Source organism: Brachyistius frenatus, unplaced genomic scaffold, assembly GCF_029030835.1.
Source record: "Brachyistius frenatus isolate BFR_SWC_R1_liver_20210118 unplaced genomic scaffold, ASM2903083v1 Contig_67, whole genome shotgun sequence".
NCBI classification, from domain to species: domain Eukaryota; kingdom Metazoa; phylum Chordata; class Actinopteri; family Embiotocidae; genus Brachyistius; species Brachyistius frenatus.
The window spans coordinates 2,117,501-2,138,078 of NW_027210666.1; the positions used below are offsets into that span (position 1 = coordinate 2,117,501).

General features: G+C 43.4%; 1 protein-coding gene across 1 annotated transcript in view; it reads right to left on the minus strand.

Moving 5' to 3' along the window:
• Positions 1 to 19,805, minus strand: part of hs6st1a (heparan sulfate 6-O-sulfotransferase 1a) — a 56,080-nt gene extending 36,275 nt beyond the window's left edge. The window contains exon 1 of the mRNA XM_069707267.1: positions 18,932 to 19,805. Within this exon, the coding sequence (XP_069563368.1) occupies positions 18,932 to 19,431 (500 nt within the window). The 5' untranslated portion in view covers positions 19,432 to 19,805. The remainder of the gene's footprint in view (positions 1 to 18,931) is intronic.
• Positions 19,806 to 20,578: the final 773 nt, after the last annotated feature.

Sequence of the window (20,578 nt, forward strand, 5' to 3'; positions counted from 1 at the left end):
CTAAAGGAGATGTGTCAAAGCTGAAAGCTAACGTGTGTATGGTCATGCATATGTATTAAGGCATTAAAATGCAATGGCACTATCAAGCTCACACCCTCAAACTCGAGCACAAAGATCGGCGGATACGAGAGTGGGAAACGAACGACATGTTGTAACCTCGATTCGGTGACACTGGGAGTCAAAGAGAAGCTGGTGACTGAGCTTGAAGCAGCAAACGAAGCACTTTTTCTGCTCCCTCTTCCATCGCAACTTGGCTTATCACAGCAGTTTTGGCAATATGTTCAATCAGTTATGATAAAATTGAACCCACCGAAATAATTACAGAGATCTGGGAACACAGCAGCAGGGCAAGACGGTTGTAAACAAGCCAGAAGTTTAGCATGATTTTCTAAAGCAGCTTGTTTGAAGATAAAAATCAAAAGGAAACAAAATGGTGGCAATAAGCCATCATTTTACTGGTTGATTTTAATTAAAGATGAAGTAAATTTGGTTGGGCTGCAAACAATCTTCAGTTTACAACCAAAGACAATAAAGAAAAGAGTCAAATTTGCAAAACTGAGAAGCTGGAACTAGAAAATGTTCAAAAGTGAAATGCCGAATGATTTAAGGTCAAGTGTGTAGGATTTTTTTTGGCAGAAATGGAATATAATGTTCATTACTGTATAATCACCTGAAACTGAGAATCGCTGTGTTTTCATTACCTTAAAATGAACCCTTCATAACTACACACAGAACAGTCATCCTCCTGATTGGCTGAGCAAAATGGAAGGTTTGCTCTGGAGGGCAGATCAATCGGGCACCAGTGGGAGTGGCCAAGTGGAATCACATTTAAATAAAATCTAAATAAACCTGAGGTCGACACCCATTAGGATGCAACAACTGCAAACAATCCCCAATGGGGCGCCGCTACATTCAAAGGTAAATTTGGGTCTGGTAATACCGAACCAAACAGGACTCACGAGTTTCACCTCCGCTGTCCACTTGGAAGGAGAGGCGTGTTCAGTTGGTTGCAACCGCACTGATGCCACTAAATCCAACGTGCTGCTCTGATTCATTTTCAAAATAATTGCAGATTGTTTATCTGTCCCACAACTTCAGTAGAATTTTTAGCTGCTAATACAAAGTATTTTTGAAAGTACATTTTGCTTTTGTACTTGGAATATAAGGGTCTTACTTGAAATGGAGGTTTTTTTAAGTGGCTTAATTAATTTTACTCAGGCAAATGAGCGAAATATTTCTTCCACCACTGCACTATGGGTTAAACATTTTACAGTTTACCCATGTTTACAGTGATTTTTGAGGGTGCAATATATTAGTCTTATATTACAGTTAATAAGAAGCCATTTTTGTTTAAAATCATAAGTGGAGGAAATGACAAAATCCAGACTTTCTGAGGGGTTGAAGGAATTTATTCGATGACTGAAAGGAACAGATTTAACCCCTCTGATCCTCGTATCTTTGTTAGTCAGATATTTGTAGCTGAAGAGGACTTCCGTAACAGCTAAACAAACACGAGACATCTGCTGCGGATGAGGATCACACTGATTACCACACTTCCCTCAGAAATTTACTCTGGTGTGGTCCTAATGTACAACAAAGGATTATCCCACCATTTATGAAATGAGATTCAGAAATAATTAACTCAACCCATTCTATTCAATTTCTCGGTTTAACAATACGGTTAGTCCAAGCACTAATTGAATCGTCGTGAACATTTTCTGGAAACGCTTGTTTCATCGGTACGGCTCAGAGATGGATGGCGGTAAGATCTGGCCCGCTCTCCAAACGAGTCTCACTTCAGAGGCGCAGTGAGACGCACTAAGCACGCCCACTCAACAAGGCCCTGGTCTGATTGTTTTGGTCCCAAGTGAAATTACACGGCACAATTTCTTATACGACCCAATAAACTGAAAAGCACTTTGAGTTTGAAAAAGCCACTCCAACTGATTTAGTTGTAAAAATGACCTCAGCTGTGGAGAGCGACACAAGCTGCCACTCCACGATGGACCTGTGACCCGAGAATCACGGCAATCAGTGTGAAGTGCGCAAGATGAGTGGAAGAAGACCGATCCAAGTAAATCCAGCCTTCAAAATAAAATGCAGGGTAAAGTAGGTTTGTTTTGTAGTGAGCAAAAACCAAGTGCTTCCCTTCACCACTACAGATACCAACTCTGCATCATAATAGAAATATAAGAGACTTTTAAAAAGACTGTTGTATACATTAAGAAATGTTTTGTGGCCAGCTAGATTCAATTGACATACATGTTAATATATTTAAGCTTTAATAAGTCATTTGTTCGAGTGTGTTACTGTATTTCTTCATCACTTAACTGCTATGTTTAATACAGAGCTGGTTAGACCTGAAGAAAATAACTTTGGTTTACAGTCTCTCATAACTGCAGCCTTCAAGTGTCGAACCTGCCTCTGAATTGGGACTGCAGTATGAATCATATAAAGAAAATGTAATACTGACTGCTGCTTTTTCAAATCACCTAAGGCTGTTTTTTTGTTGTTGTTTTTTTTACTTTTTTTTTTTTTTTAAGCAAAGACTATTTCAGACAGTTTCTGACAAAACTTAATTTGGTGCTGAGAAGAATTTTCTGAACAGCAAACAAAGATACAATCCGTCAGTTTATTTACACCAAGCAGATCCTACAGCACCACCGCCGCAAAACTGCACTTTTATTTATGTGTCGTGTATTCATTTTCAGCGATGGAATTCAATCCAGTTCAGAAGAGATGTTTGTGTCAATAGTGCAAAAAGCCTTTTCTCTCACCCCGAAGCTACTGATGCCCTGAAATAATCTTCGGCATACTTCTATAATAAAAATCCAAAATTCACAACGGGTTTTAAATCTTCTCCATGGATGACATATTTTGGTGATTTAGCTATTTAGTGATCTACAACCTCCCTGTGTCCACCTGCCAACGTGAGGTAGGACTGTTTGGATTTAAATTTAAAAATCCAAGTTTATAATCACTGACAAAACACTGACAGTAGGAAAAGAACATCAAAATCAAAGACAGTAACTTGTTAATATTTTATAGATGAAAAACATGATTGATGGATATTTATTTCCTTTCCACATCTGTCTTGAATTAGACGTTTCGTGCTGTTGTGACTGATGAGCTGTTTATCCACATTTTGTGGCTGGGAGTGTTTTGCAAAGAGCGTTGTAAAGGACATTGTAATGGACCCCGGCGTGCAGTTGTTCACTTCAAGCACCTCAGACGAGGCTCCAAAAGGCCAGAGCACCATGTCCGACCTTTTCACCCCTCACACACAGACACACACAAAGACACACGCACACTGAAACGCCAAAAGGGCTGACCTCTTTATGCTGATTAACATTCCATCAGGGGAGGAGGGGGAGACGAAGAGATACTTTCCCTCACCTTCTTGCCCCCATCTTGTTTTCCTCTCTTTTTTGCTCCATCTTTTTTTTTTTTTTTTTTACCTCCGACCGTTTGCTCCATCTCTCCCTTCGCCCCACCTTTTCTTTCTGTTTGCCCACTCAAGCGCAATTATCCCACCCTTCCAATTTCCTCCTCAGTGGCGCTTTTATGAAGCTTATTTCTCTGTATTTCTGCTTTCATATCCACTCTCTATCTCCCGTGGTTGGTGTGAATGTGTGTGCATGATGTTGAGGCATGTCATGGCAGGTCCGTTTCTCAGCTCACAGGCTCACAACAGCTTGACTGACTCACCACATTGGACCGAGTGTGTGCGCGTAATTCCCACACTGATGAATACTTAAAAAATAAAAAATAAATAATAAAACACCAGGTGTTTCATTAACTATTCCTCACCTCGTCTGCTTTATTAAGACCTGTGACTCATGTATGTCTCCACACCTGCTCTCTCCAAGCTTTGTGTGCCCGTTGGTGTGCAGTGGCACATGGCAGCTCGTGTGTCTGCCATGGCGAAGCTTTGCCCAATAAAGACTGTGCGCATAGACACGGGTTTCGACCCTTGAAATCCAAACACTGCGGTTTGTGGACGCTTCAATTCTTCTGCCAATTTTTTGATGGATTCACAGTGGGGGCAATTTCCGTTCTCTGGTTTCACTCCCTCGCTTTTTAAAATGCTAGCGACAAAAACAACATGTCAATATTTTTGAAGCTTCTTAGACGCATTCGGCCGTTTAATTAGTTGAGTGAGTTTAACAGGGTTCATGCTGCTCTGAGCTGCAAATCTATGTTTAGTCTTTCCCTGTTTACACACGAGAGTGAAAGAATATTAGGAACACCTTCAAGTACATCACTACGACTAAATGCAGCTCAAACACTGCAGGCACCTCATTTGCACTTGACGACCACGGTGTCAACACAAACTGAACATCATAAGCTCAACAGCGGTAGAATTTATCGTAGAACTTTTCTGTCCTGGTTAATCTACCAAACTGGGAAATAAAGTAAATTAGTCAATTAGTTAATTGACAGAAAATTTATTATATTCCTTTGATAATCCTTTGATATATCCAGTTTGGCCTCTCAAATGTGAGGATTTGCTGTTTTTTTGGAAGCAAGTTGTTTCTTTGGCTAATAAAAAAACAAGTAATTTGATATTAGTAAATTATGGATGAGGATTTTTTTTTTCACAGTTTTTCAGGAGTATTTTCATTAACTATTAATCTGTCAATTACTTTATCGATGAGTTGATTAGTCTAGTCCTTAAAATGTCAGAAAGTTCTAAAAAATTTAAACCAGAGTTTCCCAAAGCAAAAGGTGCAAACCTACAATGTCTGTTTTTTTCCCCCAAAAAACAGTCCAAAACCAAAAGATAGTCAGGTTATTATCATGGAGGACAAAAGGAACCAGAAAATATTCACATTTAAGAGGCTGGAATAATAAAATTAATCAATTATCAAAATAATAGAGTAATTTTCTGTCAATCAAACAATCGGTTAATTTCCTAATTCAAAGGTAACTGAAGTTCTTTGTTGCTGAAATAAAATAAAATTATAAAACTTATTTTCTTTACATCAAAACCTGCTAGTTGAGCACAAACGGGTAATTCGGGTAAGATTGTACATACATGCCTGCCCGCAAACAAGGCGAGTCATCACAGAAACCTTCTCTCCTTCAAACAGAAAGTCAACCATAAAAACAGACTGAGGCAAGTGGTACATAGAGAACGAGAGACTTTCACTCATCACGTATTACTTGTGGGAGAAATATAAATAAAAGACCGGAATGATGAAGAGACAAATGAGGGATAACGAGAAACCTGGCACACCTACGTGAAATGTATCTTTACAAGTTAGGCAACCGAGTATACAAGACCACACAACCGCATGTCCATAAAAAAACACTCACACAAAAGAGAGAGGGATGAACAATAAGTGTGCATAACTGTGTGTGTGAGTGTGTTTGTGTGCAGTTGAGTGTGAGCCAGACTCCAGCTGAGAGGGGAGGCAATAGCAATTCCCACTGACCTGAAAACTAGCTTGCCAGCTACCTCAAATACAGACGAATAGTAAAAAAGAGGGAGAATGTCAGTGAGCATGAAGGGAATGAAAATACAGAAGGTGAGATTTAGAAATACTGGAGAGTGGCGGGGTAGAAAAGATTTGAAAAAAAAAAAGACATGCTCATGCACACACCCAGGTGCAGTGAGGGATTACGGGAAGGAACAGGCCCCGACGGCCCTTTGTACTGCCGGCTCAAGTGAAAAGAATGAAGGAAAGCCGAGAAAGAGAACGTAGATCGACAGAAAAAAGGAGGAAAGGATCATGTTTGAGGCATCTGCACACACCCAAAAGGAAAAAACAACAACTCAAAAACAGTGTGAGATAGTGTGTTTTAAGTGTTGACAGCGACTCTGTATGTGTGTGTGGACGAGTGGGAGTGTGTTCCTTTTCTGCTTTTGTGACTCCCGAGGTCCCCCACGGTCAAGAGCGAATCCTCTTTCTCTCTCGTGCCCTCTTTTCATACACTCGTTCCCCCTCTTTTTTTTATACACTCACTCCTCGTCCCCTCCCTCTCTTTTAGCGCAGCGCTGAATGGCCCTCTCTCTGTGATGAGTGACTGATGAATGAAGTAGCCCTTTGAAGTCAAGAGTCACAGCAAGGCCGGTCAAGCGTGAAGAGATGTCGGACAAAAGACGGCCGAGAGTGAGCTGAGAAAAGGAAGGAAGGGAGGAAGAGGAAAAACATGCAGGAGGGGGGTATATTCAACAAGAGAAAACGTCAAACAGTGAACATCCATAAAGTCTGTAAGGGACGGAGGCAGGATGTGTGTGGCAGAAAGGGAGAGTGTGAGAGAGAGCATGGTCTGCATTTTTGCATGACTGCCTCCGAGTTTTTGCATCGTGGCGCGCAAAATGCAAAAGGCCAGCATCACGCAAGCGGGAAATAACCAAGTCATGATGAAGTGACATCTTTCTGGACTACAGGGACAGCCTGGGGGTTTTGAGGTTTTTATGGGCCTCAAATGCCTCTGCTGTCTTTACTACATTTCTTCAGACACTCAGAGCCTGACAGATTTGTGACCGAAAATATATATATTTTTTAAACATCACTACTCCACTTTAATTACATTCGGTGGTTTTCTTGTTATTCATGTAGACATTTTTTGGTTTTCTGTTGCCTTCTGCAAGTGATTAGCCTTTTAATCTTGAAACCCTGCTATTTTTCTTTGTTTATATGTTGTTTTTATACTTAAGTGTACACAAAGACTGTATTTTAACTGACTTCCCTCACTGGACAAAGCTGAAATTGAACAGAATAAGCTCATGCATTTTACTCTGGGAACATTGTCTGTGCATCTTGCTTCACAATGACACATTCACCTCTGAAAGCGTCTGCAATGTGTGGTGCAATAAGGCTCACTGGCGGTGGAGTAACATTTGCTGAAAATGACCTGCAGAGGAAATTAAATTTAGATGGAACCAGCGTGACAGACAGACATTCAGGAGGCTGCTTGATAGTTATTGCTTAGGCTTGATTTGTCCAGTAATTAGAGAAGGGGATACACAGCCAAGCCAAAACTTGACAAAAAGCAAAAAAGACAAATGATTTGAATATATCTCAGACTAGCTGGTACCTCCTAATTCATCCCCCAAAAGTCTTATCAGCGTTTGGGCACTTACTTGGTAGGAATTTTGGATCCTGTTTGCCCTCCACCACAACAATCCACCAATCGCCTCAAAGGGTGAGGTTATCTCATGTCATTCATAAGCATGACATTTACATACTCAGCTCTGATTGGGCTGTTACTTTCTGCTGTTGCAGTGTATTGGCACATAACGAACTACCTCCCCAGTATTCCCAGGTGATGTGTTTCCATGTATCTGATTTCACATTCCAACCATGGTGGCTGATCAAAGTTATTGAGTTGATAAACTTGAAACTTTACTTCTATTTTGTTTTAAATCAAAGATTGCAGTAGAAACAACTCTGTGCTTCAGTTTCTCTAATTAGTCAAAATTAACATTAAATTGGACTTTTCTTAACTTTAGCATGTTATGCAATCGAAGACCTTTGTTTGAGCCTGGCTGTTGGCATACCCGAGGGAATGGAAATCTTGGTCTGTTGGTTTGTCCACCATTAGATTGAATTATTACTTAATAATCACAATAACAGCAACTGTTGGTTCAACTGACATAATGCTTTGTATAGATATTTATGGTCCATAGTGGACTCATTCTTCTGATATTGGTGGCAAAGCTTTTAATTTACCAGTTGATCTGTGCTCCGACCCCCACCTATGGTCATGAGCCTCGGGTGGTGACCGGAAGAATGAGATCACAGATACAAGCGGCCAAATAAGCAGCCAAAATAAGTTCCCTCTGTCGGGTGGAGGGCTCTGCCTTAGAGATAGAGTAAGACCTGCTAGTCTATTTCGAAAGGAGCCAGTTGAGGTTATTTGGGGATCTGATTAGGCCCTTCATTGGAGGTTTTTCGGGCATGTCCAACTGGTGAGAGACAAGGGAGAGACCTAGAACACACTGGAGAGACTATATATCTCATCTGGCCTGGAATCCCTCAGCATCCTCCAGGAGGAGTTGCAAAACGTGGCCTTGGGAGAGGGACATCTGGGCTAACCTGCTGCAAACGTGGCCCAACCTCTGATCGGTGGCATAACATGGATGGATGGATGGTCCATAGAGAATGTATCCTCCTGATATTGGTTAATAGCCCAATTTTTTTTCAGTTTTCAGTAAACTATCTTCACAACTACTGGATGGATTGCAAAAATAATTTATAAACGTCATGGTAGATGAATATTAGTTTTACTGGTGATAAGATTCGTGGTTCAGACTGAAATGTCTCGGCAACTAAATAAAGTAAATACCTACCTACCTACCTACCTAACTGTTGGATGGATTACGAAGTACGTTGGTGCCAGACATTCATTCAACATTTAGCCATTTTGACAACTAGCCTTGCAGATATTGACAATTAAACCTCAAACAGAAAAAGACCCTATAGCTACTCCAGCAGCCAATATGCAGGCATCAGGCTAAGTCTGGGGAGGATTCCTCAAGAGTACTTCAGCAGTGGACTACCTCCTGACTCACCTTGTAGACTAAATATGAAAATAAACTACAAACTAGTTTTGCAGATTTGGTTGACAAATTATCTAAAAATATCGGCCTTGATTTGTAATTTATAAGTGGCTGATGAATGTGTATTAACCTTGCCTTTCCGTGTGTATCCACTATAACACACAGAGGCTTTTTAAATGTAAGACACTACACTGACTCCTGAAAATAGTCGAGCCTCAGTGGAACTGGATTTTCCCTTCCTATTAAACTCTAAACAGCCAATCTACGTGCTTGTTAGGACAACCTCGGGCAAAATCTGAAATATTGATATATTTTGTATCTTTTTCATGTACTAGTCTTCCGAATGTCACAACAATGTACTTTGCATGCGTAGGAGTTCCTGAAAGAGATCCAATAGATCTTCCTGCATTTATTTGACAGTCTAAAGAAAAGTACAAAAGTGGGAGCGGGTGGAAGTTTAGTTTCTTTCTCAAAGACACTTTGAGAGACAACACAAGGCTGTCGGCAGATATATTACATAGCGTGAGGGATCAAACCGGTGATTTTACTTTTACAAGATGACTTCCTAAACTTCTCGCATTAGGTATCAAAGCAGAATTGATGGGCTGAGCGGGTTTGAAAGACCCACTCCCTCGAATTTTCTTTGTAATTTGGCAATCACCCCAACACCACCAGATATTTCTGCCTGTGCACACGGGGAAAAAAAAGCAGTCACAGACAGAAAAAGTAAGAGCTTTTCCATCGCACAGTTCCCCAGGGTGAGAGAGAGAACCCTACACTCCTCCCGTGTTTATCTCAATCTCACATCAGATCAGATCACTGGCAGATAAAGGCAAATCCTGACACATCACTTCCTCTCTCCAGAGGAAGCTGACATGCGCTGGGGACCTGAAATGACAGTGTGGTGGCAGGGAGGATGAAGAAGTGAAACTTTTTTTGACAAAGTGAAAGTGAGAAGCGAAGGAAAGAAGGGAAAACAGAGGTGAGGTGAAAAAAACGTAGAGAGAGAGAGAAAGGTGAAACCTACATACTCGTGGCCCAGATCCGCAGAGGCAGAGTGGGGTGAAGAGGAGGAGGAGGAGGCAGAACAGCGAGAGACAAAGAGGTGAAGAGACACTAAGAATAGTATAACTGGATTAGCTTTAACACTGACCTTTATTCAGCAGGGTGACACTCCCTCGCTTTAGCAATTGCTCTTTACTGCTGTTACAGGAGAGACCTGTCCTACCTTTTAACTCTAAAGTTCAACTCAATGACGATCTGTGTTGAAATTTCCAGGTCAGAAGACGTATCTGTTTAATTGTTCTACCAGATCTGTTGCGTCAACATGTGTGTTGAGAGGAGTGACACAATTTGTACCTGCAACTGTAATTTGAGAGCTAGAAAAACAACTGTTGGTGCGAATCCAGTCAGTTGTAGATAATTAACATTCATTGTGTGAATGCAAAATGTAAACTTATCTGTCTGGTTAGTCTGCTCTCTGCATGATCAAATCTGTACTATATCTATCTTTGTAGGGCTGCTCCCTGCAAGTCCATGAGTTGAATCAACGGTTCAGTCGACTGAGATTCTTCAAGTAAAGCAGTCATATTTTTTCTCTTTTCTATGGTGAAGAATCTTCTACACACAAGACATTGAACCCCCCCCCTCCCGCTTAATTCTGGGGTTGACGGAGGGCGACCAGGGTAAAACTGCTGTGTCATGCTACGGTTAAGGTTCTGAGTGGCAAGCCAGGACTGGTTGTCATCAGATACACCGGCCTCCATGCGCACCCTGATGTCAAGTCCACCAGCCCTTGGACCAGGGTGCTGGGATTGCATTGCTAAGGCGGAGGACACAGAATCGTCCAATCAGGAATGAAGTCTAGACTAGGAGGTGTTTTTGACTGTTCCGGCCCACAGCTGCATGACATCTGAGAGTGTGGACGATAGCTAAGGAGACGGCCTCGCACGCTTTAGGGGATTCGTACGGAAGCTAAGTGGATAGCAATGAAGGGCAACACCTCTGCTGACAAAAGCCAACCTGGTGACACTCTTGTCAGGCCGAAGACAAAAGAACAGAGAGCTGCATAACACTATCACCTCTGAAGCGATAGTGATGCTGCTAAAAGCGCTGAGCAAGAATTATTTTTGTTGAACCACAGTTTGCACGGTCAAAACTGAACTTCATTTTAGTGTAAATGTTTTTTGTGTAAAAACACATGGACTATGTTGGTACAAAAGTAGGATGTTTCTAAATTGCCAAATATGGCTTGAAAATAATTACAGAAAATAACCACAATTCAAGTGACATGTCTGATATAAGCCGGAAAACCAAAAATCAGAACCACAAAATTAATTCAGGCTGAGGTATGAGAAAGAAGAGGCCGGCGATGTAAGCAACAGTGACACGTTTCATCTGTGGTCTGCCACACACACACAAACAGTCACACAAATCCAATCAATGTACAGTCTTGTGAACACAGCTCACACAGGCCACACATTCATACGGCACACACGGACACATGCAGCCCCTGCATGAATGCACAAATGAAGGCAGAGGACACCCAGGCACACACACACACACACACACACACACACACACACACACACACACACACACACACACACACACACACACACTTTCTGAGAACGTTTGCAGTTTCACGAAGGAGCAACTCTGGTGATCTGCGGCTCTACCCTGGAGCGAAGAAGACAAACCAAGTGTAGCAGAATGAGGAATCTCGTGTTTTTTTTCCTTCACTCTGTCTTTCCATGAATGGCATCAGCACTTTAGTTATTCTGGTGGGACTCTCGTACGCGCAGACGCACACACATGCACACAGACAAAACACACAGAAGTCCGGGGATGGCATGATGGGCTAGAAAAGTGGAGGCATGATGGGAAAACGACAGGCTGCAGAGGCGTGGAAGGAGGCAGACAACACTATCGTTCATTCTCTTTTGGGGATTTGGTAAAAGTTAGCCCACTCTGTGTGTGTGTGTGTGTGTGTGTGTGTGTGTGTGTGTGTGTGTGTGTGTGTGTGTGTGCGCGCGCCCAATAGAGGAGACAGTCCCAATCAGTTGAAACTCCTCCCACTAATTCAAAGAGGCAGTGCACGATTTGCATTTTTCCCACAATTCAATTTACACGCTTGTCAGCCTCTCCTCTTCGTTCACATGCCTCCTTTGGCCATCTCTCGCTCACACACATACAAACAAGCTCCCACAGACACAGATCGGCTTCATGAATAGATGTATTTATTCATACACGCATGCATGCAGGAAATGGATGCATTTATTTGTTTGTTTACAAATAAATGAGAGGAGCTCAGACCAGGAGATGAGGAGAAACTCCCGGGTCGCATCCTGTATGGACTTGTCACATCCTGGGGCTTGAAAAGACAGGGGTGTTAATGGATGCAGAGAGCAGTCGTCCCCGTGGACGTCTTTCTCTCACTACTTCTCGTTTTTTGAAGAAGGAAGGAAGACGTGAAGGAGGGGGGAAAAAAAGGACGAGGAGTGCCATCAGAGAACAGGGCACCGGGGGGGGGGTGTTGAAAGAAAGACAGACACTCAGAGTCGACATGCAGCAAGAGACCAGACAACGGAGACAAGCCCAAACCCGATTTAGAAAGCAGGAACTGGGATCAGCCACAGATGTACTGACTTTGCCACGGGGCCGGCTAATGACTTCAGCGAGCCTCTTGTCTGATTAATAGACTCTAATCCCATTCTCATGGATAGCATACCACAGCCTTCCGCAGCAACACTCATTAACCACTATAGAAATGTCCACTGATCAGTCAGTTGCTTTTTGCTAGAAGAGCTAACGCTAGGCTAGGATAATCAATAGGCAGTAATCCTGTTGGTGGAGCTGCGGCAGCGTAGCGCTCCTCATTACCAGCCATAGAAATGTCTGCTAATCATTCACCGCACGGCTATTTGTCCACAGGGCCGCAGAATCACTTCGGTGGCGGCGGCGGGGGTTGACATTTGTCAGTCGGCAGCAGAGGGAGGAAGAGAAAGTGTGACACACAGTAACAGGAGGCTGCGTGATGATTAAGAAGCGCATCAGTCTTGCTTTTCTCTCTCTCTCTCTCTCTCGCCCTGTCTGTCCTCTGTGTTGAGCAATACACCCAGATTGGTCCGGAAAGACTCTGCTCTACGTTAGTGTCATTCAAGTTTCACCAATCAATGAAAAACCTCGCTCTGATCCACAGCGGCTGATCGATAGTGGAGACGATCGTCAGCGGTCAAGCGGATCCCTCTCCTTGTCCTCGTCTTTACGCTGCACTGAGGTGAAACAGCTGGGGCGGATCAATGGCCTCCACAGACTTAACTCAACTTGACCGGCCTGGTTTGTAGTCAGCGCGGCTTCAGTTTAATGTTTAATGTAATGATTCTATTATACTCAACACCAACAGTCTCATTTTAATCAGGCCATTTTGCGAACCCTGATCAACCGCAGCCAAACTGCTGTCTGTTGCAAAATGTCTGCAGACGGCCGCTGTGGCATGGAGTCAAACTAAAGCCCTGTGTGTGTGTGTGTGTGTGTGTGTGTGTGTGCGTGCGTGCGTGTGTGCGTGCGCATGTGTAGGCAGCGAGGGGGCCCAACAGAGGTCTCCACATATCCTCTGGAGCTCAAGTCTCAACTCTGAATGATGAGGTCAGGTTATACGTTACAGTGACCTGAGGATGAACCTGAGCTGAACTCCTGTAGTCAAGAGGAAGTAGTGGTGTTGTTAAGAGAGCGCTGTCAACACCGGCCTCAAGCAACTGAAGAAGAAAAACAAGTAGGGGCCACATCTCACCCTTTTATGTGCCAGATTACGTGCAAGTCTGCCATCCTTTCACTGTATTGTGAAGGGCAAAACACTTGAAGAGCCACTTGCTCCCCCGTAGTGGTGCAGTGGTTCCAGATGTGCAGGCCAAGGGGTCATGTGATAAATTTACAGAGTTACTTGATACTTAACAAGACTGGAAAATGTTTCTCTGACTTTTTTCTGACATTTTCTGGTAAATTACTGGATAATTTGGCCAATTCAAGCTTCAATAAGTATTGAAATAAAACAGTGCGTGAATGAAGAATTTTTGGATTGTTGAACCAGTGATAACTTCTCAAGAACGAACAATTACTGCCAATAATCGGAAGCCAAATTACACTTTTAAATTGTTTACATTGACAGACAACTAAAAATAAGAAATACTCTAAATCATAATGATCATAAAAATTCCAGCATATGGTTGGTATTTTCCTAAATTACCGGTGTTAAATAGATACTAAAGCTGTATTAATTTGGTGTCCTCTGAAAAGTCTATTAATCTCCTAATGTTTGCAGCAACAGATGTCAACACGAGTGCCCTCGGAAAGCCTCTGCCTTGATGGTAATTCCTCACACACACTTAACATAGATCAGGTAAAATACGGCAAGTACAGGGATTAAATCACCAGTGGTCAACCAAATTAGAGCCAGTGTTTCCAGTAAATTCAGCAGGCTCGTCTCATATGAGAAGGTGATTTAAGCTCAGTAAACATGAAGGAAATCACTGGGGATGTGGGAATGTTTGTTGGGAATGCTGGAACGTCGAGCAACCACAGCCGCAGGATGAGCGGACGTAACCGGCTTTGGAGCGCCTGGCCGCCAGCGCTTAAACCCGGCTAATCTGATTGGATTAACACCGACCTGCCTGACTACACATGAGTGCGTGCGCTCACAAAGACATGCGCACGCACACGCACACACACACACACACACACACACTATATATATATGCCAATCAGCCGAGGCTGCCTCTGCAGCTTCCTGGAGTTCATCTGGATTCTGGGTTGTGCTGGTTGGCTGATGGCATCATGCTGGGCTACCACATGCATACGCTCGCACGCCCCACACACACACACACACACACACACACACACACACACACACACACACACACACACACACACACACACACACACACACACACACACAGAGCCATTTTAGAGTGCAGTGATTTGTGCTGTGAATCTGAAACAGACCTATTGAAAGAAGAGTAATGCCCGGTGCTTGACAACCGTGCTAATTGTCTACCCCCCTCCCCAGCAATGAAACTAAACGTTTTCACCCCTCAATCTTTTATCTTTTCAATCATTCCCTGACAGCTCTCCTCTCGTCCCACACTCATCCCATCCTCTTCCTCATACTACTCTTCATCGCCTCCATCTCCTCTTCTGTCCCTGTCTCCGTGCCCTCCCCCACCACCACTACCACCATCACCACCTACCCTCTCTTCCCCTCCCCTCATACATGTAATCATTCATTAGAACCAAGGCAGTTGTCCATTAGGCAAAGCAGCCATTTTGGAAATTGCAGCAAATCTTCCATGAAAAGACATTTCCTCTAATGCGGTAGTCACGCTCGGAGGGAGAGGGGGAGAAAGATGGCAAAAAAAAAAAAGGAGGGAAAGAAAGACAATGAGGCAGAGACGGAGAGGAGAGAAAAGTGAAGGAGATAGATAGATAGAGAGAGAGAGAAAGAGAGAGAGAGAGAGAGAGCACCCCCCCCCTCCGGCCATAAATCCACCAAGCGGAAAGCAAGCCTGCTGTTTGATTAGAGTGACACCATCATGGACGGAAGGAAGCAGGAAAGGATGGAAGGAGATGGAGGGAAAGTGTTTCAGAGGCAGGCAGAGGGGATGACGAGGAGGCGGGAGTAAAAAAAAAAGAAAAAAGAAGAAAATACCAGGGAGTGATTTGAGAGAGGGCAGAGATAGAAGCAGTAAAATTAGCCCCATCACTTTCCTTGCTTAGGCACTAGTTTGACACTAGGATTAAAACACACACACACACACACACACACACACACACACACACACACACACACACACACACACACACACACACACACACACACACACACACACACAGGACAGATGGTATCCCCCATCTGAAAGTGTGGCTCTAATTTGAGCAAAGTGATAGGAAACCTCCTTAACCAATTAAAAGCCCTATATCTTGGGCCTTGAATTAATGTGTGTGTGTGTGTGTGTGTGTGTGTGTGTGTGTGTGTGTGTGTGTGTGTGTGTGTGTGTGTGTGTGTGCGCGCGTGCGTGCGTGTGTACTACTACGTGTACATCAGTGCTTCCCGTGGGATCTGTGAAGAACATTAAAACTGATATAAGAGGTGGGAAATGACAAATCCACTGTGAGTGGCGCTCTGCTGAGTGTGAGAGTTCTCTTCTCCCACAATGCCACTGTTCATCTCCATCTCATCTAATCACCGATCAAAGACAGACCTGTCTCTCGTATTACCGACCATTCACCTCGCCGCTGCTCGCTCCCTTCTTAATGCGCCTTCCTCTAAAGCCGACACGTTTGTCACCAGACCAAACTGAGCCTAATCCATCGCAGTGTTTTTCTCCCACAGTTTAGGGTGTTATGAATATATATTAAAAAAAACCAAAAAAACTCAATGGAATTTCTTCAGAAAGAATGTTGTTGTTGCTCTCGGGAGGTAGAAACATTTTGATGAAACTGTGCAATGTAGGATCAATAATTAATCCAGATATGATGACTGAACTCGGAAAATGTTGCAGTATCAATGCAAAACAGTTCAATAGAAGCTTCTTTACATATAATGAATGTCCGAATGATGATCTCTCTGTCAATCAACCAGAAACAATTAGTCAATTACTTGATGGTCAGATATTAATAAAATGGTGGATTAATTGTTCGAGTCACTTAATTCACTGGTTCCAGACTCTCAAGTCTGAACATTTGCCGATTTCTTTGCATTTAATTATATTAAAGTGACAATTTGGGGGGTTTTGGAAACAAAAATATGCATGTCCCCCCCAACTCTAGACATTAACCAGAAAAAAAAATAAAAAATGTCTGGTATTTTTCTGGCATGGAATCACTAAAACAACATAGTTAAAGCATAAAATACTGTAAATGTCATTGGTAACTTGTCCACTACTGATCAGTTCTTCTAAATTCAGTGATTCTTGATGCCTTGCCTCTGTGGATGTGTTGACTGACAGTCAGGAGGCGTATTTATGTGCCTCAATCCAGTTGATGGAAATGCTCCTAATTCACGTTTTATTTCTGCAGCATTTGAAAGGTTTGTGTAAAATCCACTTGACAGCTGGATGGGAACACAGCTGCAGAGGGAGATGCTGGACGAGGACTGCTGCTGCTGCTGCTGCTGCAGTGTAGTCAAACACCTCTGGATAAGTACTTTCCTCTTTTCTCTATTTAATAGGCACAGATTTAACTCCAGATCACTTGCTCCCAAAAAAATAAAAAAATCACTGTTTATTTCCATCACACGGACAATATGCACACAGCTGATCTGAAAGCGTATTCGACGCTGCGCCAAGAAATCCCTCAGCAGCGATCTGTGAACACAGATGAGCTTCCTCACACTTCCACTGGCCTCTTCACCACTCTGCCCTCAAGACAAATCGTCCTAGCGTTAGCGCAATGACACAAGAGGCCGCAACAACGAGGACACAGGACAAAAGTGCAGGAAAAAGAAGCAATCAGACAGAAAAGATGTCACCGAGAGACAAACAGTGTGCTTTTAGTGTCTCTTTAAAAGGGAGTCATCGCAGCGATTCACTTCTCCTCCTCGTGAAAATGATGCTACATGTAATATGGAGCAGCATTGCGTTTCCTCAGGGTGTTATTACGCTTACAGTTTCTTCTCTCTCCTGTCAGGAGTGATCGGGTAGTCGATTACACCCGAGGCAAGAGACGGTCTCTCCGCTGCTCTCGCACCCATGCAAATACACCAAGACCTCTCTCATCTGCTCTGCCTTCCTGTCTCTTTCAGTTTCTGTTGCCTCTTCAGGTGCACACACACACACACACACACACACACACACACACACACACACACACACACACACACACACACACACACACACACACAGATGCACAAGTTTAGGCTTTGAAACAGTGCTCACAAAGTGATGAAAGGCAGTTTATCCTGCGTCCACTGTGATATCTCAGCTCGCCGTGCAGAATGGCTGAACACGTTATCACCTCTGACCGAGGGAAACCGCAGGAGTCGGGACTGACGCCAGCAGCAAATACCAGCGCCAGTGTGTGTGTATGCATGTGTGTCCCAGCGGTAATAATCACCCGGATTAGAGAGGAGCCAAACCCCCGCAGGGTCTCTCCCTCCCCCCCCCCCCCCTCCACACCGGCCCTGCCCAGCCCTGCCCAGCCTGCAGCACTGATCTCCAGTTTGAAGCAGCCATGGGAAGCAGAGCAGCCGGCCCGACATCTCCACCGCGTCTGACTGCCAGACAGACAAACTTCCAACCATTTCCAAATCCTCTTTGTCCTATTGATCGGCCATAGCCAGAATAAAATATAGAACAACCTTAGGCAACACGAAGACACATAACCCATTCAACAGGCATAGCCTTTAACCACAGGGGTGCAGTGAAATAGAAGCTGATACAGCCGTCAATATGTCTGTGTGAAGGATGCAATATATGGGCAACAACAATGGGGAGGCGCGGAGAAGAAATGTGTTATAACTTAATAAGAATGTGTATCATGTCTGGATACCTCAGCCAAAGAAAGGGATTATTACTGTGTGGAAATGTTGACTGAGTGTATTACACACTGCTCAAATGGATTCAGCCAAGTCTCGGTGTGATTCAGTGGGATATTGGCACCTATCAGCAATTGTCAGGGGCACCGTTGTGCTACCGTGGCATTCGTGACAGCGCCGTGTTGAAATGTCAATCAACATTGGTCCCTCAGTGGCTATTATCAACCCACTAATTCAGGAAGAAACTCACTGCAATGAAGAGACGAGCTTTGATTAAAGATAACACAATGACCAGTTACATCCATTACTGTCCTGTGGGGACTTTAATGTGTTTGTGGTATTCAGTTATGGAGCTATAACGCCATTATACTACCCTCCGTTATGTTTTATCTCCTCCTCAATCACGGTCACATTTCTGTGTTATAAAGTGGACCTAAAGTAGCACCATACCACGTGGAGTTTTGATATTTTTATTTTTTCATGATGGTTTTTATGTGCTTTACAATTCCCCATTAGAATAGGCCTGTTTGAATAATGGCCTCAAGAGGAATAAGCTGTTTTGTACAAACAAAGATGTACAGGACTATCAGGTGTAGATAAGAGTATATTAATGATTAATTATTTTTTTTTTTAATAGGATTAGTTTAAGTTATTTATGTCGTAAAGTAGCCCAACTTAAAGCTTAGCGAGCTTACAGTGACCTTATTGTAAACTACCTCCGCGTGCTTTATATTACATATAAAAACACAGTTTAAAAAGTTAGTTACAGAATCATGGAAAATGTCAAAAATAAATAAATACGGACTCCCAATTTTGCGCTCCAGGTCATACCTAAACCCCACGCTTGTTTATAATATACAGTAAGTAAAGCAAAGATCTCCCAGTTTTACCTCAGATTTTTCTGTTTATTCTCCTTTTTGTTGAGGACCCCCGGAACACAGTTGGTGAGCTCGGTCCAGTCGGCGTGCAAGCCGCAGCTCCAGCCGGTGGAGAACCGGGAGAAGAGCCAGGTCTCCTTGCGGTTCGGCCGGTAGCAGGTACACTTCTTCTGGCCCGGTCTGCAGTCGCAGGGGACCTCCAGACGGACATTCTGGACCAGGTGCCTGCCGAAGGTAGTCCCGCCGGTCTTCTGGATGTGCAAAAACACAATCACGTCCTCGCCTTTAATTTGGAAATCAATCGTCCTCTCCAGGTCCCTGACGGGGAAGTAGTATTTCTTCACGTAGTGGGGGTCCGGAGTGGGGAAGATATCCCCCTCGTCTTCTTCCGTGAAATAACCGTGCGGGGAGCCGAAATTGATCACCCCGGGGGCCACGTACTGATAGAGAATCAGCATAAAACACACGGATCCGACGACGATCAACAAGAATTTGCTGCTCCTCTCGACCATGATCCTTCCCAGTGCGGTTCCTACAGCACGCTACCATTTCCCAGTCATGCCGACAACAGGGAGCAGGGCGCTCGGCTTCTTCATTTCTGCTCTCCCCCGCCGTCAAGGACTCGTTTTCGGGGCTCAAGAGTGGCTCATTCCGCTTCGAGATGACAGGCGAAGTTGGCGCATGGTTCTCCGAGACCGATCAACACCGTGAAAGACGCATTGTAACTAACTAAAAAAAAAACTAAACGCCCCCCCTGAAAGCGACCCTCCCCCGTTTACTTTACTTTGGTTTCCAGTCCACACAACAGGCTCACTGCATCACAGTGGAGCTATGTACCCAGGATGCAGCGCGAAGTCTACCTTTTCAACCTCTCTCGCTCGGTCTCTCTCTCTCTCTCTCTGAACCCCGAGTGAAAGGGAGAGTCGCTTTAATTTATTGGTTGACACGTAACGACCGCGTCATCCGCAAGCAGCCAATATTTGCAGCCCCAATTGGATAATTGAAATAATTAAAAATCTGCCCACTTCAGTACTGGGCTGCTAGAGTCTAGAGCAGATAAGCTACCAGTCTAAGTTGACTTGTCTTTGTCTATTTATTTACATCCATTTTAATATCTCTTTGAATTTCAGGAGCCGAATAACGATTAGCGTTGGTTTATGTTTGTCTCTGATTGTTTCTGTGCCTGTTGGATCTCAATAGCACTCATGTTTGAGGTTGGAAAAACAAATACTTCCATATTTCTCTCCTCACGTCTCCTCTACATATCAGATTCAATAACCTCCAATCACAATATTATTTTCCCTGCTTTGATTTTTCAATGCTGTCCAACTTGTCGTTGTAGATTTTACTTCAACAACTTAAGGTAGGTAGGTAGGTAGGTAGTTACTTTATTAATCCCCAAGGGGACATTTTTTCGCTACAGCAGCATACAGAAGCAATAAGATAATAATAGAATAATAGAATAATAGAAAAGCAATAAAATAGCTGTAAAATAGCAGTACAAAATATAAAATGCACAGTATATACAATATATACAGTACAGTATATATCTATGTATATTATATACAAACAAACAAGAAACACAGTCAACAGTGTTATTGTTGTGTGATGGATTTTGCCAGAGGTGAGTTATTGTAAAGTCTTATTGCGGTCGGCAGG